This window comes from Mauremys reevesii, linkage group 4, assembly GCF_016161935.1.
Source record: "Mauremys reevesii isolate NIE-2019 linkage group 4, ASM1616193v1, whole genome shotgun sequence".
Classification (NCBI taxonomy): Eukaryota; Metazoa; Chordata; order Testudines; family Geoemydidae; genus Mauremys; species Mauremys reevesii.
In genome coordinates, this window is record NC_052626.1 from 7,848,860 (window position 1) to 7,875,165 (window position 26,306).

General features: G+C 49.4%; 1 protein-coding gene across 3 annotated transcripts in view; it reads left to right on the forward strand.

Annotated features, from left to right (window-relative positions):
- FRMD6 (FERM domain containing 6) overlaps positions 1 to 26,306 on the forward strand; it is a 158,552-nt gene that overhangs the window by 106,757 nt on the left and 25,489 nt on the right. For all 3 annotated transcript variants that reach the window (XM_039538054.1, XM_039538052.1, XM_039538053.1), the window contains 5 exons: positions 10,803 to 11,052; positions 12,759 to 12,849; positions 16,947 to 17,026; positions 18,300 to 18,376; positions 21,054 to 21,240. In XM_039538054.1, the coding sequence (XP_039393988.1) occupies positions 10,954 to 11,052; positions 12,759 to 12,849; positions 16,947 to 17,026; positions 18,300 to 18,376; positions 21,054 to 21,240 (534 nt within the window). In that variant the 5' untranslated portion in view covers positions 10,803 to 10,953. The remainder of the gene's footprint in view (positions 1 to 10,802; positions 11,053 to 12,758; positions 12,850 to 16,946; positions 17,027 to 18,299; positions 18,377 to 21,053; positions 21,241 to 26,306) is intronic.

Genomic DNA, 26,306 nt, shown 5'->3' on the forward strand with positions numbered 1-26,306 from the left:
TAGGATCACCTAGGAAGAGCAGGTGATCTGAAGAAACGGAAATAATATTATCTGAGCTAAAAGCCAACCAGGTTAAAGTCCCACTATGCAAACTGAGTAAAATTTCCAGCAGTGCCCAAGTGACTTAGCAGCCCAAGACGCATCTGAAAATGTTACCCAAGTCTCTCTTTGACAGTGATTTAGACGTTTACAAACCCAACTCCCACTGACTTTCAATGAGAGAGTGACTTAAGAGTATGTCTACACTCCTCACCGGATCGGCGGCTAGTGATTGATTGATTGGGGATCGATGTGTCATGTCTCGTCTAGACACAATAAATCAATCCTCGAACACGCTCCCTGTCGACTCCAGAACTCCACTAGGGCGCGAGGCGGAAGCGGAGTCGATGGGAGCAGCAGCCGTCGATCCCGCGCGCGAGGACGCGAAGTAAGTCAATCTAAGTCGATCTAAGATGCATCGACTTCAGCTACGCTATTCTCGTAGCTGAAGTTGGTATCTTAGATCGATTTCTCCTCCCCTCCCCCCAGTGTAGACCAGGCCTTAGGCACTAAGGATTCTAAGTCACTTTTGAAATGGGACTCCTAATGAACGTAGATGCTTTGAAAAATGCTACCCCTAGTAAATGAAAGTTCCCTTCTCCAAAGAGCTTATGACTGAAAGTCTTCACTAATTTGCAAACATTGCAAAAGGTATTATGGAAAAACAAACTGAAAGCTGAAAGTGTATATTTTAAATCTAATATGTACAAAGAACTTTCCTCTAACAGGAAGCCTTTGTTTTAAGGGACACGCTCAGAAAATTGTATAATAGCTCTTCAGAATGCCCTCTGGACCAGATTCCCATTTATGCTCAGGCCCCTTTACGCTGCCTGGCCAAGAGCATAAGTGAAAATCGGCTGTCTGCTTACAAAACCTCCTTGGAAGCCTAAATGGCTTTTCTCCCTTGTGGTTGTGATTATGATGAGTATTAGTTTAAATTTATGGCTGAGATTTTGCAAGCTGAATTTCATCCTACACGCTCTACTTTGCCAAACCAAACTCATCCATCTGAAATTTCACATGCCGGATTTTAGCCCAGGATAGAACATTTTTGGAAAGTTTGGGGACAAACCTGACCGGGTATTGCGAAGATTTGGGGGGCTGAAAAATGAGATGAGTTTCACTTTTGGAAACTGTTTCCATTGTTTCTGTTGGCTCACTTCATCCAAATGGCTTGGCCTAGAAACTCCAGGCTTGTGTAATTCTGTTGATCCCCGTGAGAAACAGTGCCTTTGGTTCGTATTGTGTGGAACTGGTTGGATATTAACTGCATTTTCGGTATTGCCAACCCAAATGTTGAAAAATCATGAGTGGAGCCCCCAAAATCATGAGGTTTTCTTAAAAACCATGAGATTTTAAAAATAATAAATGTTAGGGTTTTTTGTTTGCATCTGAGTTAGGGTGTGCTTGGATTAGATCTTCAGGCTTTTCCCTTCACCCATAAGGGCTAGAAACTCACTTTGATTTTAAATGGAAGCTGAGAGTCTCTCACAGTCGCTTTACGTCAGGAAATGGGGCTTTAAGAAAACACCAAATTAATAGTGAGAACTGGCAACCTTGAGGTTTTCATGTTCATAGTAAAGTCTGCGAGGCGCAGGCATGGTGGGGGGGAAAACCATTGTTCAGGCCAGTGCACTGTTTATAAAAACCTGTATCAGTCAGATGTGCCCATATAATGCTTCTGCAGAGCTTCTAAGCTAAGAAGGAAGGAATTGGGAGCTATTGAGGGTGAGGTAGCCCCAGTGGAAATTGGAAACCTTGCAGAGCATGTCTTGCAATGCTAAGTGCTGCAGGGCTCAGACTGAGGGGTTCTGCAGGAGTAGAGCTCCACCATAATTACGGACTGCACTGTCTGGACTAACGAGAGGGAGAAAGTTGGGAACTATAGGTTGACTGAGATCTGGAGAGACCCGAAAGGGAACCACACTCCCACTGATCACAGCTTCTGAACACCACAAGAGCAGAGCTCCATCAGTGCCCAAGAATTCTGTGTCGCAAATTCTGTGTCTGCTCCCTGTAGTGGGAAAAATAATGGGTTGCTGCTTTGGACTCCTGTTAGCTTTGCAGAGACAGCCCAGCCATGGGAGAGCAAGCTGGGTTCTCTTCCACCTTATCACATCATCAACCAAAGGGTCTTCGGGTTCAGTGAGTCACACCTGTGTAAGCTCCAGCAGTGGGGGTTACAGAACTGCCACGAGCGGGTAACGGGAAGGCCAGGGGCTGCACAGGTATTGCTGAGGAGAGGCCTCTGTTCCAACTGGTGTGCGACGGAAGGAGCTTTGTTCCACACTCAGGGCCCAGGCTGTGGTGCTGGCGTAACCCACGACCGAGTGTGTTTTCCTGGTCCCCTTCCACAGATAGGAGTCTGTTACAGCTCCCAGCTATGGAGCCTTGGTTCTTTAGGTCAGCAGTTCTCAACCAAGGGTTTCAGGGGGGCCTCGGGACCCCATGACTGAAACCCAGAGCCCAAGCCCTAGCACCCCTCACCACGGGGCTGAAACCCCAAGCCACGGAGTCCCTCGCTGGGGGGGGACCCCCGAGCACTGGTTTCCCCCTCCCCACTGCAGTGTCAGAGCAGGGCAGTCCCATGGGAATCTCCAAATTCCCCCCCCCCCCCACTCCCCAGGCCCCACCCCCTGCCAGGTCAGAGGCGGGAAGCCGGAGGCTGGCAGCTGCTGCTCTGGCTGGTGTCATGGAGCAGGCAGCCAGGGCATTTCCCCCGTCTGCTGCTGGTGCCCGGGCTTGCGGCTGCTCCTCAGCTCGTGCCACTGGTAAGAGCCACCCAGGCAGGGGGACCCAGCTCTGTGGAGCAGAGCCCTTGGGGAGCAGTGACCACAGGGGAGCCCTCCCTGCACACAGCCCCTCGCTACTCCCTCTGCCCGCACACAGCCCCTCGCTACTCCCTCTGCCCGCACACAGCCCCTCGCTACCCCTCTGCCTGCACCCTGAGTTATCCCCCTGCCTGCACACAGCCCCGAGCTACCCCCTTCCTGCATCCTGAGCAACCCCCCTGCCCGCACACAGCCCCTAGCTACCACCTCCCCGCACCCTGAGTGGTTTTCAAACTTCTTGAGCTGAATCCCTACCCCACACATCCCAGACAGGTGGGTGACCTGCGGAGGTGAGTCGGGGGTGGAGGTGGCGCCGCCTTCCTGGACCCTGCTGTTCGGAGCTGGCCCGAGCCCCACCGGCCCCTGCCCCCACCCAAAATAGAAGTCAAACCACACCTGTGTCCGAGGGCCCACCCAGAGCCCCAAGTCTTCCCCGTGCGCGCGCACACACTGGACCCTGGAATTTTTATAGCATGTTGTGGGGGGTCTTAGAAAGAACAAGGCTGAGGACCCCTGCTTTAGGTCATGCTGGAGCAACTCACACTTTTAGGTCTGGAGTGCCCAATTTGATCCCTAATGTGTCAGCTCAGAGGGTGGCCCTCACATTAGCACTCGCTAAAATCCCTCCACATATTTAGCTTGTAAACTGAGCATACTTGCTGCAGAGTCACTGAGAGACTGTTTGCAGAACGCTGTCAAATGCTGTCCAGAGTCAACAAGCTGAAAAAACAAAGCCCTCTTCCTCTAATCTCACTTCATCATAATAATTTGAGTATTACTTATAGAATGGGCCAATAGGAATTCAGGCAGAAGTGATTTTTCCACCCTAGATTGATGGTGTCCCTTTTAATGAAGGCTTCTGCCTTTGAATAATTTGCATTCAATTAGCTCCATGTGTCCTCCAGCATCGCTAGTGCTTTCCTGACTGTACATAGGAATCCCAGAGCCGCTTTTGCATCACAGCAGCCGTTCTGCACCAATGACGTTACATGCTGGAAGAGGGGAAAAAAATCTTGGATTGAAATTACAGGGGGACAAGGAGAATAGAGAGTCACGCTCTTCGTTGCGTAAGTAGGCCAAGCTGTACGCCCGGCCAGGCCCTCACCCTCGCTACGGCCACCCGTCCCTGCCCGCCTACTCTGGGCAGAGCCCTGTTGATTTTGGTGAAAACTAGAAGAAGCTGATTTCCATTCTGCTCCGTCCCACCGGCGTCTGTGAGGTCGCTGCCCCGCCCCGCCCCCTACGTAGCCCGAGTGACCAAATGATGAGTGTGGAGGAAATCGGAGTTCTCCAGTTTGAGGTGTCAGGGCTGTGGGCACATGGCAAGTGCTGTTTTGTTTTCTCCTGTCATTTTTAATGAGCCTTGAAATGAACGTGGCTGTTCTGTGTAGACCTTTGTTTGTTCATAGTCACGACTGATTACGTCAGGTCAGTTCAGGGAATTTCATCGGCAACACGCAACTCGTCCCCCTTGGGCCACATTACATGTAATTGTGTACGCCCAAATCCTGAGACCAGTGTCTGCCCCGTGTGGACAGGCCAATACCTGAGCAGATGCAAGAGAGAGAGAGGGAGGAAGACTCCTTCCCCATGTAGGTGATAGAGGCTCCCTGGCCAGGCTCCAGCCCCCTCCCGATCATAGGAAGATCAACACAATATGCGGCCTTGCCTGCGTGTCCACCCACCTGTCATGGTGTGGTGCAGGAAGCCCATGCAGAGTGAGGCTCTGCTCAGGAGTGCGCCTCCCCCCCCCACTCCCCAGTACAATCCATAGCTCCCTTTCTGCCCAGCGGAATCAGACCAGTTCTCCTGGGGGGACTCTGCGGCCGTGGAGCACTGGGGCTGACTTGCCCTTACTGAAAGATGTCTGCGTAATGCCTACGTTCAGCAGCTCAGAGCTCAGGTTAGCCTGGGACCCTTCGCTCTGAGTTTCCTGATTTTGTTACTGCGGCGGTAAGGCTGGGGTTTAGTGTGAGGCACTTTCAGAATATGCAAATGAAACTGGCACGGAGGTCGGAGGCAGATATCCGCTGAAGGAAGGGGACAGCCTCCTCCAGTGCAAGCGTCAATCAACAGGTTATAAAAAGGAAAAACTAGTCTCTTCGCGAGACATTTGGGTGTTTCATTATGTAGGTTATCTGTGCACTCATAAATCATCACGGTGACTTAAAACTACTTGTTCACAGCTCACTCTTTAAAAGAAAACGCTTTCGATAACCGAATAACATTACCACTGTGTTGCCTAGTTATTCTTTATAAATACCATCAAAACTGCTCCTTTTCTTCTTATCAGAGGCAAAACTGGAAAGATTTTAAGGGCAGCTGCAGTAAATGAATCTCATTCTATTCAACCGAAACCTCCGTCAGCTGGAGGACCCCTTCATTTCTGTGCCTAGCATGTGCTGAAGTGTATTTCATAAGACATCGTGCCTTGAGCTGACTCTTTCTCTCTCCTCTTTGAGGGCCCCTGAAATACTCAGTGACGAGCTTGCTGCAAAGGAGAGAGAACCCAGCTTTTCTCTGCTATCCCATTTAAAGCTTCTTTGCGTATCCTATTGTCACAAGTGGCGCCATCGTCTCCATCAGGGTATCAAAGTCCATAGCAGAAACTGGCTCCTACAGTTGAAGAGAAAAGAGCCCATAGGCAGCAAGAAGCAGCCAGCCAAGATCCATGCATTTTCAATAACTGCCAAAGATCATGCAAATCTCGGACTGGACTCTTCAATCATGTGAGACATTGCAAACCATCTACATCACAGGCTGCGGTTCCCACCGTCTCTCGCAGATGAAAGGATGCCAACAATAATTTTGCATTTCCTGGTTCAGACGCCCACAAAGCGCAGGGGAGTGTCTGAGCAGAGGAAATGGTGATAAATGTGCAGTGGAGGCCAGTTTCCAGGTTCTTTTGGACTGTTCCATGACCATTACAAGAGTTTGGTTAGTTTAGGGCCTGTCGGTGGTAAATCTCCCCAGGTCTGTTTTCCATATTACGGCAGCATCCAGAGATCCCAAGTATGATCAGGGCCCTGTTGTGCTAGGCGCTGCACTAACACCTACTAAGTGACAACCGTCCCTACCCTGAAGGGCTCTCAGTCTAATTCAGAGGTGGGCAAACTACGGGCCACATCTGGCCCTTGAGCTCCCGGCTGGGGAGGCCAGCCCCTGGCCCCTCCCCCGCAGCCACGCCGGCAGCGCTCTGGGCAGTGGGGCTGCAAGCTCCTGCAGGGCGGTATGGCTGGCTGCAGCCGGGCGGCGCAGCTGCCCAACACGCTGCTCTGAGTGGCATGGTACAGGGGCTGGGGCCAGGGGGTTGGATAAGGGGCAGGGAGTCCCGGGGGGCAGTCAGGGGACACGGAGTGGGGGGGTTGGACGGGGCAGAGGTTCTGGGGGGTGGGCAGTCAGGGGACCTGGGAACGGGGGGGGGTTGGATAGGTCTGAGAGTCCCAGGGGCCTGTAAGGGGTGGGGTGTGGATAGGGGTTGGGGCAGTCAGGGGACAGGGAATGGGCGGGGGTTGGATGGGGGGGGTTCCGGGGGAGCGGTTAGGGTCGGGGGGGGGGGTCCCGGGAGGGGGCGGTCAGAGGACAAGGAGCAGGGGGGAGTTGGATGGGTCGAGAGTTCTGAGGGGGGCAGTCAGGGGGCGGGGACCAGGCTGTTTGGGGAGGCCCAGCCCTCCATACAGTTTTGCAACCCCAATGTGGCCCTCAGGCCAAAAAGTTTGCCCAGCGCTGGTCTAATTAGACAAAACAGAGGGCAGGCGGGGAGATGGAGGCACAGGGAGGTGCAGTGACTTGTGTGAGGGTGTACAGCAAGGCCATGGCACAGCCAGTACAAGATTAACCGGGTTTAAGCCTAAAAGGGACCACTATGATCATTTAATCTGACTTCTTGCATAACACAGGCCAGGGAATTTCATCCAGTGATTAGCCCAGCACCTTACAGTGGAACTAGAATGAATCTTTTACAAATCTTGATTGAAAGACTCCAAGTGATGGAGAATTTACCCCACCCTTTAGCAATCTGTTCAGGGGTTAATTACCCTCCCTGATAAAGCCATTTTATTTCCAGGTTGAACTTTGCTCTCAGTCTGAACCTAGGTATCCTGAGTCCCCGTCCAGTACCCTAACCATTGGACCATGCTGCCTTGAATGGCACGTGTCAGATGTACCATCATGGCACTGAGTGTGAGCGCAGTATCAGAACTTTGATACACTAGACTAGAAGAGAGGGACCAAATTGTGTCCTTCATTCTCAATGTAGCCTTCAGAACATCAAACAAACAAGTAAATGAACGAGAGGGAATAACCTATTAGATATGGGATCCATGGGGAACAACAACGGAGATACATCTCTGTGGGAGAACGGAGACATACTGGTGTCTTACTCTGCAATGCAGCTTATAAGTGTCCTGATTTGAATACAAGTGAAGTCAGAATCAAAGGACGCAAGGATCTTTTCCTGGAAAAGACCAGAAGCAATAGTAAATTCTGCCCTTCATAAAGTCTCGCCTGGGTACTTGGAAAGATAGTTCTGCCCTTGTCTGCTAGGTAGCCTGGAGGATTGTTGCGGCAAGACCTCCCTGCTGGGAGGGAGATGGGTTAGCATCACTTATGTGCTCTCTCTGACACCAGATAGAAATAGAGGAGTCTGAATGTACTCCAGCATTTGAAGTGCTTGGAATCTGAGCACAGTCATATTCTGGGCAGCCTTGGGCTGGCCCATCCGCTTTATTACAAGATCAAAACGGAGCCGTAAGAGATGGTGAATTTTACACTTTAGACCGTTGCAAATTATATCAGTAAAGCAACTGCAGTAATATCTCCCATCTGACTGGAGCCTTTCAGCTGTTGAATTACAAAATGTTGTATGTAGTGATAATTCATGTCTCAGAGCTTTTTCCACTTTCTCCTTTTTTTTAAAGCTGCTAAGAAAATTAGGGTTTCCTCCCAGTGGTGAGACTTTAGGTGCTTCTAATTTAATATATTGAAAGTGGGTCAGAAGAAACATTCCTTCTATTTTCTAGGTGTGTTAATTACCACTGGCTAATTCCTGAAAAGAGAGACTGCACAGTTTAATTCAAACTTTACAGCCAGATCCGCAGCTGGTTGACGTCAGTGGAGCTGTGCTGATGTACATCAACTGAGGATATTTGACGTATATTTTCAGAGGAAAGTTTCCTGAGGTTAAGACCATTTAAGGAGTTGAATAACTTCTAAAATCCCTCCTATAGACCAGTTTTGATGGGGAGGAGGGGAACAGTGAAATGGGAAGCACTTACACTAACGGTATAGGAATGAATAAATCACCTCTATAAAACCCAAAAGGAAGGAATTATGAGCTTCCAATTTATAGTCTCGTAAAAATACAAGCGCGTTTTGATTTTTTTCGTTTTGTTTAAATCCTGAAATAATCAGAGGTCAGAATGTAAGTGATTGTGGAAGAAATAAATGGATTAGGTTCATCAGAGCTATTGGGTGTGTGTTGCTGAGCAGTTATAAAGGTACTACCCATTCTTTCTGCTAGCTGCAGCAAAATAAATCCAAATGCACTGCTGTTTCTTTCCAAAAAGAACTGTTTTGTTCCCGCTGTATATACATTTTCCCCTTCTTAATATGCCAGTAAAGCCTTTTAGAGGCTGGTCTGAAACCAAGCCAGAAGAATAAAACTGCCAATTCAATGCTTTTCAGGGTCAGCTGGGATTTTTGGCCACTGTAATTAATGTCTCTGTGAGCTTTCGGTCCTAGGAGGTTTCATGGTTTTGTGTCGCTCTCTGGTACGTACTAGGTTGGCCTCAGACCTGTTTTTGTTCATATGGGTAAAATGGTATGGCATGTCCTCTTTGCAACAGGGCCTGTATAGGTGGGAACTCAGAGTGGTATTCAAGTAACATAATGGATGGGTTTTTAAGTAAGTATCTCTGATTCTGCAAGATATTGAAGCAGATGAATAGCCCAAGTCAGTGGGACTGGCAGCCGGTTTTAATGTTATCCAGGTGCTTAATTTCCTTGCTAAATTGGGGCCTTAATACAGGTGGGAGCAAAGACCCAGTCCAAATAGTTTCCGTGAGTGACTGTTTTAGCAGAGTGCCTTGCAGATCACTTAGGGCTTCCAGCTTGAGAATGCAACAAATTGGGTGGTAAAAGTCTGCCCAAGGTAAAGCTGATTTAATAGTATGTTTTACCTTGTTCAAAACCTCACCAACTTGTCAGGCTTTAACATACCACTCCAAGGAGTGCAGACTCTGCATGAGGAGTGTCTGTATATTGGGAAATATACCGAGCAGGAATTACCGCCTTGATCTTGTAAAACATTTACACGTTGAACTCAATGAGACGGCTCATGTATAGACAGCTAGTTGTATGGGTGTGTGCAGAATCCGAGCCCACATGGCCAAAGACCAACCCGGCACAAAAATGCCGGCGTTCAACTTTATTTGAAGGATCACAGACACAGTGTATGTCTCCAAAAAAAGGGAAAGTTGAGACCTGGACACCGTGGTGCTTTAGTTTACCCTTTTCAGAATCACTAAAGTGGATGAGATTATCATTTTCAAACGTCTGAAAGCTCCTATCTGTGCTAATGATGTTGGACTGAGAGAACCCCTTATAGAAGATGTCGTTTGATTGCCATTTCAGTAGCCGTGTAGTTTTTCATGAAACAGGTCTGTAGAAGTGGGGCAGTGAAATTTCAGCATCATTTGCTGCTGTCTGCGATGCCTGTTATGAAACTGATATTCCTTGGTAATTCTGTCTGCTGCTGTACCTTTAGAACTGGGCAGGGATGTTTTAAATGAGAAATAATAAATCCCACATTTAATCCTCTGAGAGGCAGATGGTCAGAACGTACCTTGAGGATGCATTGGTAGCATTAGGGAGGTAGTATAGAGGCTACCATATAAGACATTGAATAACAATGAATTGCATTTCATCAAAGCAAGCTAACGAAATACAAATACTTCTGCACTGACAGTGGCAGCTGTTAATTCCACATCACTTTGTAGATGTATAACGGTGTTAGGAAATTAATGTAAATCCAGCTGGCTTTTTGTTGCTAGGTGTAAGTGACGGGTTCCCAACCTGAGGGGCAGGTGCCCGAGAAAGAAAGGTGGGACCAGATTAACCCAGGCAAACATGCACTTCTGGCCCCTCTACAATCCAGCTAATCTAGATGCATTCCTACTAACCCTGCCCTGCCCAGCACAGCTGCGCTAATGGTTTAGTAACCCAAGTACAGCCAGCTTGCGCTGCATGGATGTCGCTTAGTTAACCTTCCCCTTTCCAGATCAGTCAGTGACTGGCTTCTGCTGCACAGATACTGCCCTGTTAACCCCCTAGGGTCCATCCCTCTAGGTTTCCTGGCTGGCTCCCCTGCATGGGCACTCACTGCAGCTCCCCGTACTTGTCGCCGGTCTCGAGGCTGTTGCTGAGCGAGTCCTGCAGGCAGAGTAGAGGGGACGCGGGCTGCTGGAAGCTGGCCGAGGAGGAGCAGCGCTGGCCACCCCACTGCCTGCTCAGGTTTGGCCTTGTCACGCTGGGCCAGGTTGGAGTGGAGCTGTGACCCCGTGCGCCGGGTCGTGATGCCACTTACTCAGATTTGATGCATCCCCCCCACAGCCCCATTGTGACAGAGGGGCAGCCAGGCCGAATTTGAATGAGTGGCATTGTGAGCTGGGTCACAGGGTCGCAGGACTGCTTGGGTTGGGCCCCCCAGGTACATGCCCGGTGTTTTTGTGTGTTAATTCAGCCTTGGAGCAGGGAACCCTTTTCTGCTGTAACATACGGTCTCAGGATGGGAGAGGCTGAGAGCCCTGAGGGAAACGATGCCACTGAAATGCAGCCCAGGGTGTAAAGCTCTGGAGCCCTTCCACAGTTCCAAGAAGGCTGCTGAGATTCCTTCCCTGTTGATCTGACACTTGCGTGTTCTCTCCTTCCCAGCTATGGCACCCCCGGAGAGAGAGGCCAGAACGTCCCTCCTGTGACGGGTTTGTGATGAGGAGAAGCTGTTGGCTGCTGAGTGCTCTGAACCTGAGGTTTCTGCTGGGTCTCGGAGCGCCGCATTGAACCACTAGAGAGAGCCCAGAACACAATGAACAAACTGAACTTCCATAATAACAGAGTCATGCAAGACCGCCGGAGCGTTTGTATTTTCCTTCCCAACGACGATTCCCTCAACATCATTATAAATGTAGGTAAACGCCTTAACCCAGGTATGTCCTGTGAATTCGTCTAGCATTGGTCTCCTAGGATGTTGTACCCGCAGCCAGCATTGTCCTGATTGCCTCGGTTTTACTGCTGGAGTCTGTCTCGCTTTATCACACGCTGACACCTGTGACACAGGTGATCTCCAGGCTGCTACTTGACCGACAGATGAGCAGAATTATCTGCCCCGGGCAACTTTCCTTGCAACACATTGTTCAAAACGAGTTTAAAGCAGGCTTGTTTTTAAGAAGTCCACTTGGCACGCAGTTGCCTTACTTCTCTGTGTATATTTACATCAAACAGTGTGGAAAAGCGGTGACTGGAGGGCGTGCACAAAAGCTCAGCTACTTTCATCACTTTTTTTTTGTAGTCTCTCCATTTATATAAAATATATTTAATTTAGGACACAGAAAGTGTGTGTGTATCTAACAAATGTGTTTCTAAAAGAGGTCAGTCTTCTGTCCTTTTACAGTTACTCACATTTGCAGGCGCATCAGGATTTTACTCTCTCTGTCTCATTGGGCTTGATGCTCTGAGAATTCATTCTCCGTGCACTGCTCTAGCTAAATCCAAGTGACTTATTTTAAGTGTGATCCATTCCTTTATGTATCATTAGAACTGGGTCCAGTTAAGCCCTCTGACATGCATGCCCAGCCCCCATTGGTTTTGAAAAGACAAACAGAGAGGCAGAATAGAGCCGTTTGAAAATAATATGGGTTTCTTCGCTCTTCCAAAGGGCCGGGCTGGAATTTATTCTGGAGAAAGAAACCAAAATTGTTCCACTGTACAGGTTAATGAGATTCTGAATGAGGAGTTGTGTGCCCTGTGTAAATTACTGGGCACAGTGCAGGGCAATGGAGAACCAGGCCTTTTGGGAGAACTCCAACGGGAAGAAGAACTATACTGCAAATGACAGGGGCAGCAACATGGGGGTCACTTTTAGTTTGCTTCATTCTTAAACTCTCGTGAGCCCTTGACATTGTAATATGTGGGCTAATGGGTTTTTGACCCACAGCCCTCTACTGGCTGGAATTTGAATTGTTGGGCTGTGTCATAACTAAGCCCTAATACTGATACCACTAAAGAAGATCCTCTTTTTAGCACAAGTGGTAGGTTTTGTCCCTTCTCAGGGACTATGCAGAACTAAGGTCCTGGGTCTTTGGGGGTTCCTAGGCCTAACACCAGCCCTCTGCCCAAGGTTGATTTTCATTCTTGGAGAAGATCGGAGTTTAGTCCTTCCTGTGCAGTGCTGAGTGGCCACCACCTACAGTATAGGGACACCCTTGAGGTCCTAAGTGACACTGGATCTGTTGCACTGTAGCCGAGGCCTGTAGGTGTGAAAGGCCTTGCCTGTAACAGACATTTTATTTTGTTAGAGGCAAATATTTTGTTAGACTGATATCAAAAGTAGTGACCATCTTGGCCTACCTTTGGGAAGTTAAATGTCTGTCTCGTGCAGTGGGTAATGGGATCAGCTGGAATTTGGAGTATGCATGGTCTCCAGAATACATAATGTATGTGCCTAATGTTTTACATTTCTTGGTACACACTCAAACCTCCCATTGACCTTCAGTGGAAGCCGTGAATGTACAATGGATTCAGGATGGGGCTTGATTAAAGATTATAAAACACCCGAAGAACATATTGGCAGGTTCTCATTAATGTTTTCAATCCTGTGTTTTTCTGCTGCAGGTTAAAATATTATGTCGTGAGTTACTTGTCCAGGTGTGCGACCTTCTGAGGTTAAGGGATTGTCATCTCTTTGGACTCAGCGTCATACAAAGTAAGTCTCAGTCTGAAATTGTGTACTTCAAACAATGCTATGTCACATACAGATGCGCAACAGAAGTATCCGGGTTGCCAGGATAAGAATAAACCTGCCATGTCATGAGTGAAATGTTGATTAAACCACTTGAGCATTATTATAACAAGGGATGATAAATATAAAGTATTGTCCATTGTATCACGGTCCCTCTTCACCCGGAAATCCCCATTCATTGTGTGCCCAGATTGATGACAGGATAAGGCTCTGTTTGGAGCTGGCTCACGCCTAAGTTCTATTTTCTTGCAGTTTTCTGTATATTTGGTGTGTTCAAACAAACTGTTGTGTGCTCTCTGATATTGTCTCGTCACTAGGGAACCCAACCAGTCCGCACTAAAGTCAATGAGAGTTGGATCGAGTCCCGGGGGAGCGCTGCTGCTGTTAATGAGGCACTCCCACGTACTTTTCATAGATCCCGAAGTGGTGTTAAATCACCGCTTCAGAAAACAAATAATTCTTCTTCGCATCTTGAGTCAAAATGTGTTTTGGTGTCCTTCGAAGTCCCCCGCAGCTTGTATGCTAGATTGTTTACTTCCTTCTCTGTTTCCCAAGCAGCATCTCTTGGAGTGGTGTTTGCTAGGCAACTCCCGGAGGGCGGACTAACCACACAAGGCCGAAATGTCTGAGGAGTTGCAGTATGTGCGAAGTGCCCTGCTGCATCGAGACCCCAGTTCAGCACATACCCAAGTTGTTCAACAAAGTGCTTGAGTACGTGCTTAATTCTCATTGAAGTCAATGGGATTTAAGCAGATGCGCAATTGCTTGGCTGAATCAGGGTCTGAGGTTACATCTGCGCTGCACCGTAAACCCAGGTCTGTGGGACCCGGGCTCGTGGATTCAGTCTGCATCTGGAGCTGCGTCCACACTGCACAATGACAGGGCTTGGACCTGACTCTCAGCAGGACTCGGGCTCTGACCTACCCGCCTCGCAGGGTCCTAGGACCGGAGACCTGCGTGCTTGCTGAGCCGAGTCAGGCTGATTTTGCATGTGGACAGGAGGGGGACTCGGACTCAGTATGCAATGTAGGCGTACATAGAGTGCCCTGCTGTCATAAACAGTTAGTTAAGGGTTAAGGTTTTTGTCTACCTGTAAAGGGTTAACAAGCAGTACCTGTGGACACCTGACCAGAGGACCAATGAGGGACAAGATTATTTTCAAATCCATGGAGGGTTAGGGTTAGGGTTGTAGGGGTTGGGGTTTATTTGAGAAGCTTTTACTCTCCAGTGAAGACCTTGATCATGCAAATCAAATTGGGGGACTGGGTCTAGAGGGTTGCATTAGCTCTAAAAGCTTTGATCATTCACTTGGAGCTCCAGCCCAGAGTCTCCAGGATATTTTGGCTCCTAACTTCTAGTGATTTTAAGATACCCTTGAGCATCTGGGCCTTGCCCAGGATAAATCCAGCTCCCGATAGCGACTCCCATGTTTGAGATCCATTTGGCAATGGAAGGAGTTGAAGGGGGCTCTGAAAGCAGCACTTCCCCTGCATGCGATTCCGGCGAGGTCTAGTATAGAATTCCCCCATGTTGGAGGCAACACTTTTGAGTTAGGAAATTGTCATCTATAATATTTAGAAAGTCCACGGATGTTCCATTACTGGTGGTGTGAGACTTCCAGCATGTGTCACTCACCATGAAGTCCCCATGATCATTCAGCTTTATAGATAGGTACGTAAGGAGAGGGTCATCCTGTTCCTTGGTGTGATATGGTGGTTTTTAACAGATACCAATTAATATCCCATCTTGTGCTTTGTCAGTTAGGACACTGACCCATAAGCATTCAAGATCATTTTCTTCTAAGTTATCAGTGACAGAGAAACAGATAATGCCATCTTTGACATAGGGTGCCCTTCCCCCTCCCCTTTGCCCACGCACACTTTCCTAAATAGGTTATAACCACTGATTTTAATATTCACATCATGCAAATCATCTCACTAGGCTTCAATAATACCAACTAGATCAAAGTTATGCTCACAAATGAGCAATTCCAGTTCCTCTTGTTTGTTACTCAGGCTCCTAGCATTGCTGTATGGGCAATTCAGGAATTTCGTCTCCATGTCCTTTGGTTCCTTGATTAATTTTGTTCTCGTCTTGATTTTGTGCTGAGTGCCTATATCGTCCCTCTTTTTATCCTCCCCTTTTATTATTAGTTTAACACCCTCCTGACTACTCAAGCCAGCCGATCCCTGAGGAGATTGGTCTACCTTCCATAGGGACACGGGGAGCATCGAGTTAAGATTACTTCCACCTCAGTAGAAGGGGAACCAATATTCCACTTAACCAAAACTCTACACCGCTTACCTAGCCAATGGTTTGCTTGCCTTCTGGCTTCCTTTGCTCGTGGGACAGGCAGAATCTCAGAGAAGATCGCTTGGGCATGCTTCCGAGTTCCCTGAAGTGATCGACTATCTGAGATATATCCTGCAACGTGGTGTGATTAGTGCCAAATATGAACCATCACCAGTGGATCCTTGCCTGTCGGCTTCAGAAGCCTATCCGGTCTTAGAGTGACATCTCATGTCTTAGCTCTGGGAAAGCAGCACAGCACCCTGTTGTCTGCCTGTCCCTTGGTGAATGTTCTTTAGATTCTTCTGAGTACTGAACCCCCAACAAGGATTGTCTGTCTCCCTTGGATCATTGGAGAACTTTGTGGGCAAGCTTAATATTCTTACAGGTTGGGCCAAGCTGCCAATCTCAGATGTGCCCTGTACATCTGTCTGTTCCCTTGGACCAGCTGGATCTTGAGAGATTTCTTCCACAGATTTCACGTTGAGGACCTGATATCGATTGGAAACTTCTAGCTCTGTGGAATTCCTCCTGGTCCCCTTTTCTCTCGTGGCCGCAGGCTGCCCTTTCTCAGCTATCTCCAGCCACGTTGGATGCTTCTGTGACCTCTTGTTTCTGGTGGTTGCAAACCACCAGGTCACTTCTCTGACGTCCTTCCTCTCCAATTCCTTGGTGGCCAGCTCCTTTCTTCCTTGAACCTGGGGTACTGGTGTTTCCCGAACTTGGCTGTCTAGAAACTCCTCCATGTCTCTACTTGCTCCTCCAATCCAAGAATCCTTTTCACTAGCACAGCCACCAACATGCACTTTAGGCACAGACAGTCCCTTCTGGTTTCAGGCAGGAAAGAAAACACGGCACATATGTTGCAGATCACCACCATTGTTCCATGGCTGGCCATCGTGAAATTGATTATACAGCTGAACCTGGAAAAAAGAGCCTTTCACACTCCCTCCAAAACTCTCTTGTTAGCTGCCTCTGTTGCAGCTCTTGAGTTCGCCTAGCAAGTGACTTTCCTGTATCACGTCTCCCTGCTTAGCACAGCTCTGCCCCTCAGGGAGCGATTAACCACTCTGGGTATGTCTATACTGCAGTTAGACACCTGTGGTTGGCTCATGCCAGCTGGCTGGGGCTAAGGGGGTTGTTGAATTGTGGTATAGACGTTCCAGGCTCAGGCTGCAGCCCGGGCTCTGGGCCTATCCTGCAATTCAAGCCCAAATGTGTACACTGCAAATAAACAGCCCCTTAGCCCGAGCCCTGTAAGCTTTAGTCCGCTAGCCCAGGGCCAGCTGCGGGTTTTTACTTGCAGTGTGGACATACCCTCAGACTTCAAACGGGGGGGCTGAACAAAGCACCAAGGATGTTACTGTCCCTTTTGATAAGAGTAAGCACAATAAATATTTCTTATAGTCCTGTAGTTATATAGAAAGCAAGAACGTGCCGCCACACTGCATAGTCACTGGCTTCTACCTGTGAGGGCTGGCTCTTGCAAGGAATCTAGAAAGATGCTTCTAGAACCTCTCGGGCATGAGAAAGATGAAGATATGGAATACTCGCCAATACCATGGATGAAGATCTGATACTTTTCCACAGGAAATAGGTGGATTTGTTGTTTACGCTAGAGAGTGTTTAAATAATGATGCATTTTTTTCTTTTGAAATATATTTGGGAGTTTGTGTAACTGTGGATGTGAAATTTTTATAGTACATTTTTTAAAAGAAATCTTGGGGAACCATTTGCATTCTCCTTTCTTATCCCCACCCTTTCTAATGCAGACAATGAGCACGTGTATATGGAATTATCACAGAAACTCTACAAATACTGCCCAAAAGAATGGAAGAAAGAAGCTAGCAAGGTATGACCGGGTGTTGAGTTGAGAGGGGCCAGTTACTTCCTCTCTACAGATTCAGCATTTCACATAGCTGGAGCTGTTACACCTTAGGGGAAGTTTGAAGGGTGCATAATTTATAAGACAAAGAATAAAATTTGAAGCATTCAAAATTAACTAAAAACGAATCACCTGTTACTGATGAGAGTGGCACAGGCTGCTCAAAAAGACTTCTTAATGTGTGTCCCCCTCTACCTGCAAAACAAGAGGGGATCTGAAGTTCTCATTAATCATTAAGTGATTTATAAATGAAAAGCTTGAGAAAATAAAGGTTACCTAGATGGCAATTGAATACTGCTGGATTGCAGGATGTCTGGGAGGCTAAATTATGGAACATTTGGGGAAACCTGGGAACTACATTGGGACCCCAGAGCATTAGCCCTCATGATCACTGGCAGATCTGTCAAAACTAGTCAATCCATATACCAAGCTCTGAGGTAGATGTCAGACAAGAATGGTTAGGGGATGGTTTCTTGTAATGAGAGACAAGAGATCACTGAAAGGAAAGCAGTGGGGGTGAGTGTGAGTTGAATCTCTACAGAAAAGTTCCAACCTAGACAGATTCTACGGCATCTCTTGTACGTTGTAGATAACAGGGGAAAATGCATTAAAATAACAAACTCCAAACACAACACTGGTGTCTGTGTTGTCTCCCCCCACCCCCTTTACAGCTACTAGAAACTACTTTTTAAAAAAATTCACAGGAATCTTGGGCTGGGGGGCGGGTCAGAACAACATGATTTTTTTCTCTTAATTTTTTTGCAGAATTTTCCTCAGAATTCCCCCTTGCCCCATTTTTTAAATCCAGTAACTGTTGAACACAAAACCTTTTCTGCTTTGAAACGGAAACTGAAGCTTTCTCATTTTGAGAAATAACCTCCCCTGTGACTAACCTGGCCATATGAAATTGGCAACTCAGAAAAAGATGCATGAAAAATGAAGGGATAAAATATATAAAACAGCCAACAGGGTAAATATTTTTCCTTTGGAAGTTTTCCAAAAAATGTCCAATTTAGAAAAACAGCCAGACTTTGATCTACATTGTTCCACTAGCTCCACCTTCTTTGGTTTCGTGGATGTGGTGGTCATGATAAATTTTGCACTGAGAGAACCTGATACAGGACATCAAATATTGCATTATCTTTCTGATTTCACAGCAAACTTTGCAAAAAATTATATTCTCAATGGTTTCTTTATGTCCTCTGTGGAAGGAACTCTGAATATTTTCTCTCCATTACAGGGCATTGACCAGTTTGGTCCCCCGATGATTATCCACTTTCGAGTGCAATATTATGTGGAAAATGGCAGACTGATCAGGTAAGGGGAAAATATTCCAAAGAATGTCTTTTTGCACCAAAAAATGCTGTGGTGTTAATGGAAAAAATAGAAAATATCTTGGCTTATTCCTTTTTGGTTAGAGTTCATTGCATGTATTGTAATTTTGTCATAGACCCTCAGTAACAGCGGATTGCTAGAAAAAATTATTTGTAACTAGCCTTTACTCAATCAATTTCATATTTCTATCCTTATAAAGATTAACATTAGCAAAGTGCTCCTCTGTAGCTGGTCCGAGCGGGGAGAAATTGTTTTGTTTTTTACTTTAGCAAAATACAATGAGTCTTTTGTGATATAGTTTGAGCAGGTTGGTTTACAACATATTGTATTTTTCCACTGTATAGCAAAAAGCAGACAGAATTCAGCTTTTGTTCAATTAACAATCTATGCCACCGAGCCAAACTTTCCAAAAAGAAGGGTGATGTAGCTCATCCCAAAAATGCATGTAGACGTGCACCCGTGATTGGGCCTGCGTTTTACTATAGCAGCACATGCACAAGCTGGTATTGCTGCAGCTATCCGTTTGCTTGTTGTATAGCCTCCTCTATCCTATTAGCCAATGTGTGCCTGCAGTTGGGTGTGCATATGTGTGTGAGCAACTTCTGCACAACCCCTACCTCTTGAAAATTGGGGGTTCTGTCAATGTAAGTCCTTGATAACCAGCGCTACTGAAATGTGTAAATAAGCCCATTTGCAAGGTCTGGGGCTGTGTGAGATCAGACTGTCACCCGAAGATGTCAGGAATAGGTAAATAGGTATGTGCAGTAGCTAAAACAGCAATATGTTCCTCCTGTTAAGCTAGTCACTGCTTAGAAATATGGTAGAGTCTCCTCCAGCACAGGTCAGAGCTGAGCTGTTTTCAAGTATTTTACTTGCCAACCATAAGAGGGACTGGCTAGCAGCTTCAGTCCCAGAGGTACAAGAAAGGTAGAGAACTACTGTGATTGTGTTTAGGGTTTGCAGACTACTGGGAATGGCTATTTTAATTCGAGTGGGAAATTGTTCACTAAAGAAAACAGAGGAAAATGCCTAAGAACCTGAATCAGTTCTGTATTGTTTGCATGAACTTTTCACTGTATTTATATAGATGGGCAACCCCCTGTCCTTTGCACAGGCAGTACCCACACAGATGTGTGCACAACAGAAAACCCTGACCTAGGAATTCTTTAGTGGTGACTTCCTCTGCTACGATAGGATTGTTTGGTGTTCATGTAGTTTCTCTAGGGTAGGGTTACCGTACGTCTGAGTTTTCCTGGACATTGCTTCTTGTTTGATCCTCCGCTGTCTCTCCAGGCGGATTTTTCAAATAGGAGGCAATGTCCCGTGTTTTTTGTGGAGCAAATGTTGCAGATCCAGAAAGACCCCCCCCCCCCCCAATTGGTCTGCTTCCCGATAGGTCCCTCCTCTGCATCTGATTGGTCCTTTGCAGCTGCTGGATGCTGCCCATCCAGGCCCCAGCTCCCAGCCCTGGGGATGGGGAGAGCCCCACGGGGAGGGCATTGACTGACAGCCGTCACTGTGTACCGGGTCTGCGCCAGCCACCATGAAAGGGAGCGACGCTGCCCCCCACCTCAGGAGTGAGGCCCCAGGTCCGAGCTCCTTAACGTGCGGGTGAATGTAGAGCCATTAAAAGATGCTAGCTCTGTCAGTAGCAGCCTCCAGACCCGAAGGAGCCCCAGTCTCGGCGCATGGCAGGGCATCCTCTGCACGAGCCTGTGTCTCATTGCTGCTCCTTGGACCCAACCCTCTTCCCCTGGCAGCACAGCTCCCTCCTTGCAAGGAGAGGTAGAAACCAGAGCCAGAGCTAACATTGCAACAAGCACCTGGCTGCACCAGACACCCCTTTCCCTCTCCTCTCGTACCTGCCCAGTGTGCACAGATGTAAGGGTGCCTGTGCCCCCCGATCCCCACTGTCCTGTGCTCAGGCAAGACCTGCCTATACTCAGCCAACCCAGAGATACCATGGGGAGGGGAGGAAGGCAGGTGCTGTGAGAGACCCACTGGAGCAGTGGATGAGACGGGTCTGGGGGGCAGCTAAGTTCTGAGTAAGTTGGGGAAGGACATGGGAATCAGGCAGGATCCCTAGCTCCAATTCCTTCCCTAAGCTGTCCCCACCACATCAGTGTCCATAAGCGGCCGTCCTGCTCCCCCAGTTCCTCCCTGCAATCCCCGGCCTCCTTTCTCAGCATCCTTGCTGGGCACCCCCGAATCAGCTGTGAGTTCTGCTCCCAGCCTCAGCTCCCTCCCTGCACTGGCGGGCCCCACCGCCCCGCTGCCCTCTCCTCAGATGCCCTCCCTTGAGTGTCCTTCACGCCAGCGCCTCGTGCTAGCTGCCTCGCTGGGGTCAGAGTCCCAGGCAGAGCCTCTGAGGCGTATTGAAGGCTGGAGACTCTGCCCCGCCCTCTGGCGGGGAGCTCTGAGATGGGGCCGGTGAAGAATGTAGCCCGGAGACGCATTTGGCCCCCGTGTAGCTTCCCAGCGCTCCCAGACGCCCGTCGCCCCAGCGTTTGGAAATGACTTTGTTTTGCAGGGGGAAAGGTGCTGAAGGTGGCAGCGTGCTGCTGAGCAGCCTGGTCTGCATCAGGGGCCCGTGGTCCGCGGGGCAGGTTCGTTCTGTCGTGCAGGCGCTCACGGTTCTGCTTTTCTTCTCTCTCCGCAGTGACAGAACAGCCAGGTACTATTATTACTGGCACCTGAGAAAACAAGTGCTGCATTCCCAGTGTGTGCTGCGCGAGGAGGCCTACTTCCTGCTGGCAGCCTTCGCGCTGCAGGCCGACCTGGGGAACTTCAAAAGGAACAAGCACTATGGGAAATACTTCGAGCCGGAGGCTTACTTCCCTGCATGGGTACGTGCCGGGGGCTGTGCCGTCTCGTGCGACTCCGTGTGCACGACTGCCTTCTTCCCCCACTCGTTTCCAAAGGCGGAGGGAATGCGACGTGCGTTGGGACGAGAAGTACTGTAAATGGGAGCTTGGTAGGGGAGAGGGAACCCAAGCGGTTGTAGCTGCCGGTAGCATCGTTTTAATCCACTCCACGTGGCAGGATCCCGCGTCAGGGCAGGGGCGGAAGGTGGGGATGTTTGTGCATAGTGGACAATGCATGCTGGGCAAGTGAGGGGGCTCATCACAGGGTCTGAACGCAGATGCTGTGCTTGGGCGTCAGGGTTGCGGTGTTTTTCCTTCATCACAATGCTCGCTGTTTGTTGTCCGGAGACGCCATGGGGGGATTATGTGCCAGGGTGGCCTATGGTGGCAGGGGGCTGGACTTGATGACCAAGAAGATCTCTGCCTGGCCTATGTTCCTGCTACGTTCAGTGCACTCAGATTTCCGGAGAGAGGGAAGGGCTCTCAGCAGCGAGACTGCAAAGGCCTGCGGACTAAGCCACGGGCTGGTGGAAACTCGGCAGCACACAGCTGGCCCAGGTAGCCCAAAGCAAGGGCCTGCTTCCCCCGGAGCTGCAATGGATGGACTAGAGTCTGTGTACGGATAGTAATAGAGAGAGGTGTGGGCTGCAGGGATGGCGAAGCCAGGCCATGCGCTCAGCATGTGCACACTCGGGTCCTCTGTACCCGCACACACCCCATTGCCCTGCAGGGTCAGCTGGGCCTGTGCTGAGCTGGCCAGGTCTTGCTCCACCACCCAGCCATCGCTGGACTGCCAGAGCTCCAGATCTGAGCCCCTGCTTCTCCCGCCCTCGGCACAGCTGCTCGTGTGTCCCTCCAGAGGTGAAGGGAGCAGCCCAGTGTGCTGAGAGGGGCCGTTCGGCCCCAGCTCGTTTGGGGGCTCTGGTGGGTGGGGGGTTTGTGTGGTTCTTCGGCTTTCCGGAGAGAGTGAGTCGTCCCCTCCTGCACTCTGCCCATCACCGCCCGCGTGGCTCCTGGGTCACGCTCCTGTCTTCACGTGGGAGTGGCAGGTGCTGTTAAGACCATACTCTGACAGTAGGTGCAAGTGGTCCATTTCCTGCTGTATTGTTTGATCGCGTGTAGCCTGTGACTGTAGTGTGGCTAGCTGATAGGTGGTGGTGTCGCTATTGGGTAAGATCCATGCAGGACACACTCAGGAGGAGGCTGCAGCCCTGCCTTGGAGATATTTACAGTCTGTAACCTGTGCGACCATGGAAGCTCTGTCCAGAGCAGAGAGTCCCCAGTGGTACTACAGGAGCAGCATAATCTACAGATCAGATCATGCCGTCCAGCTGGAAATCCACACCCTGAATTTGTTTTAATGGGTTTAAAATGGTACATAAGGAAGCCTACAGGAATGTATCTCGCTCAAGCCTGCCAACCTCCCGGCCCAGCCGTTTCCTCTGGCAGCCCCCTTCCTGCATGGCCATGGCGCAGGCGGTGTGAATCTTCTTCTCCTTTCTCTGCATCGCTCCCTGCAGCAGAAGCCAGCCGGGGTGCACGTAACCAAAAGTCAAGATGGGGCCAGCCTTTGTCCTGCACCAGAAAACAGGTGTGAAGTTAAAGGGACAGTCTATGTGTGAGTCGCATTTCAGTCCTCTAATGTTGTCGTACCGGCACCTGCTGCAGTTACCAGAGTGCGGTCGCTGAGAGACACTGGTGGGGAAAAAGTCATCGCTCTCCATTTAGTCAGTTGGGTTTTTCACAGCACCTTGTGTATAGTCAGTTTCACTGTTTTCTCGTTTAGAAGCCCTGGTCCAGAAAAGCCCTTGACTTTTAAGTATGCAAGTGGTCCACTGGGACTACTCAGGTGCTTACATTGAGCACGGGCTTAACTGCATTACTGGAATGGGCCCTTAGTCAGTTTCCCCTTTGCTGAAAAGACTAATAAACATCAGCAGGGGAGCATCAATGCCTTCATAAAACCCTGCTAGGGTGATTTTTAAATGCCAGGTGATACTATTTAAAGGGAGCTCTACCAGAAACAGATTTTTTTAATTATTATTTAGTTAAAGCAAATTGTTATAAACATGTCAGGCTCATGGCCTTTTTAGCAGTTCTTTGGGATTCTTCATGGCTCTTCAGCTGCATCCAACCTGCGTGTATCATGCCCTCGAGTCTTGCAAACCCTTATGCACATAGGTAACTTTACCCCTGTGCATGTTTGCAGGAGCGGGGCCTTACTTTGATTAGTGCACAGATGGTTATTTCTCGTTGCCTGTGGGTTAACGTGGCCACTTGCCGTCTCCGATGTGCTTTGCTGGCTGGTTGTGAGCTTTTGCTGCATGTTAAAACACTCCAGATGACACCTCCTAGTGAAGACATGAGTGCACTCACAGTGTAGGCTGATTACACACTTAGAGCAGGGTTGAGCCAGTGTTTCCATTTCAAACCTCCCTTTTCAGGAGCTTACATCTCACCTGGTTTGCAAGTGCATTAGGATGGAACAGTGTATCCAGGCCTTCAGCCCAGCTGGGAGTTGTTTAAACTTTAAACCCTTTATAGAACTGTCAACAGCCTGCAGACAAATGAGCTCTTTTCTCACTGTCCCTGCTCCCTTGAAAATGAACAGAAGTGATATGTAACCCGTCAGTGTAAACTGTCGCACGGCATCCATTAACTACTCGCTCATGTGCCACAACAGGAACAATCCCATTTTACACTTAGGGAAACCGAGGCAGGTGAGTAGTGACACTCACTCAAGGCCATCTCTCCCTGGGCCGCTTCCTATCCTCCACCTCCCACCCAAAGCCTTGAAGTCTGAGGCAAGGTAGTAAAGGAAAAGCAAACAGCGGCAGCTGCAGCCCCGCAAGGCTCAGCAGGCAGGCATTCCTCCCAGCCAATGGGTTCTGCCGCACCCTCCCTCAGGAGCTCTCAGGGTGGGTCTCTGCCCTGCCCTGTCTGGCCCCTTCTGAGTTGTCTGGTTCCCTTTTAAGCTCCGCCTCCAACTGGGGCCAGCCATGGAGGGATAGAGGGGTGGAGTTTAGGGTGACCAGATGTCCCGATTTTAAAGGGACAGCGCTGATATTTGAGGCTTTTTCTTATATAGAAGCCTATTACCCCCCACGCCCTGGCCCGATTTTTCACGCTCGCTGTCCGGTCACCCTAGTGGAGTTGTCTGGGCCCAGAGCTGTTCCTTAACCCCTTCAGTTCTGGAGTGGGGTTTATACACCCCGTCACAGTGCCCCCACTGTACCACTGCTGTACGTCTGTCCTGAACGGAGGGCACTATGGCAAGTAGAGCTCTTCACAACGGCTTTTCATGAAAATGGAAACTTCCATGGGAAATATCCCATTTCGATGCCTTTTGGTGAGGGCAGGCGGGAGGTTCATTGAGGGATGAAGAATTTGCAGCAACTATCTCGATTCCTTCTCAGAGCTCTTCCCCACGTCCCGTCAACGCGTCAACGTCCTTTCTGAAGTGTGGGCGCCACAACTGGACGCAGTGTTGCAGCAGTGGCCTCGCTGGTGCCATTTGCAGCGTTAACACCTGCCTACTCCTAGTCCAGGGGTCGGCAGCCTACGGCACGCGTGCCAAACACGGCACGCAAGCCGATGTTGAGTGGCACACTGCCGCAGTCCCGGCCCCCAGCCCCGCTCAGCCCCCCCCCCACTCTCCCCTGCGGGGGCAGGAGACAGAAGCTTGGTCCTGCGGCAGCCAAGCCTCCCCCTCCTCCGCTTCTTCCCCCAGCGTGGTGCTTTCCTGCCCCTCCCCCTCTCCTTCCCTGCACCAATCAGCTGATGTCCCTAGCGAGGGGGAGGGGGAAGAGCGGCAGCGTGCACACAGCTCCATACAGGACGCAGAGAGAGGTAGGGACAGGGCCTTGGGGAAGGGGGTGGAACAGGGCATATCCCTTCCAGCCCCCTGCCATAAGCCGCTCATGGCAGGGGGCTGGGAGCACCCCTACGAGTCAAGCACCCCAGCCCTCTGCCTTGACCCCCCCACACACACACTCAGCCTTCTGCCCTGCACCCCCCAGCCCTCTTCCCTGACCCCTGCAACCCCCCACACTCCCAACCTTCTGCCCTGCACCCCCCACACCCCCAGCACTGACCCCTGAGCCCCCTACACCCCAACCTTCTGCCCTGCACCCCACACCCCAGCACTGACCCCTGAGCCCCCACAAACACACCCTTCTGCCCTGCACCCCCACACCCCAGCACTGACCCCTGAGCCCCCCCACAAACACACCCTTCTGCCCTGCACCCCCCACACCCCCAGCACTGACCCCTGAACCCCCCCATAGGTCTGGGGTCCCAACCACAATCCCCGCTCAGCCGACTTCTGGCCTAGGTGAGCAGAACCCCAGGCTGGCAGCGAACTGAGCAGGCTGGCGGTGTAAGATCAGCATTTTAATTTAATTTTAAATGAAGCTTCTTAAACATTTTGAAAACCTTGTTTATTTTACAATACAACAGTAGTTTAGTTCTATATTATAGACTTATAGAAAGAGACCTTTTAAAAACATTAAAATGTATGACTGGCACGCGAAGCCTTAAATTAGAATGAATAAATGAAGACTCGGCACACCGCTGCTGAAAGGTTGCCGACCCCTGTTCTAGTCAATATGCCCCTGCTTTATGCTTCCAAAGTTTGCATTTGCTCTTCAGCCATCACCCTGGAAAATCATCTTCAGCCGCTGTGCACCCTGACCATCAAGTGACTCGTTGGTGTCAATGGTTTTGCAGTAGCCATTGGATGTTAAAGATGTAGGCACTGTTGTCCCTGTTGATTGCTGACCTTATTCTCTTGAACAGAGCTCCCTGGTGTTGGCCAACTCCCGGTTTAGCTGAAGAGTAAATACCTTGTTTTCTTAGCCTAGAGTCGCTGCATGTCCCACACAGCATCTAAAAATCACTTCAGAAAGTTGTTTTAGTACACTGGGGTGTACTTAAATGGGCGGAATTTAGCCAACTGGTCTCATAACCAGTTGCTGAAATGCTTGACGATCCCAGCCTTAAAGCGTTACCACGGAGCCTAAGGGAGTTAGGCACTCAGATCACATGGC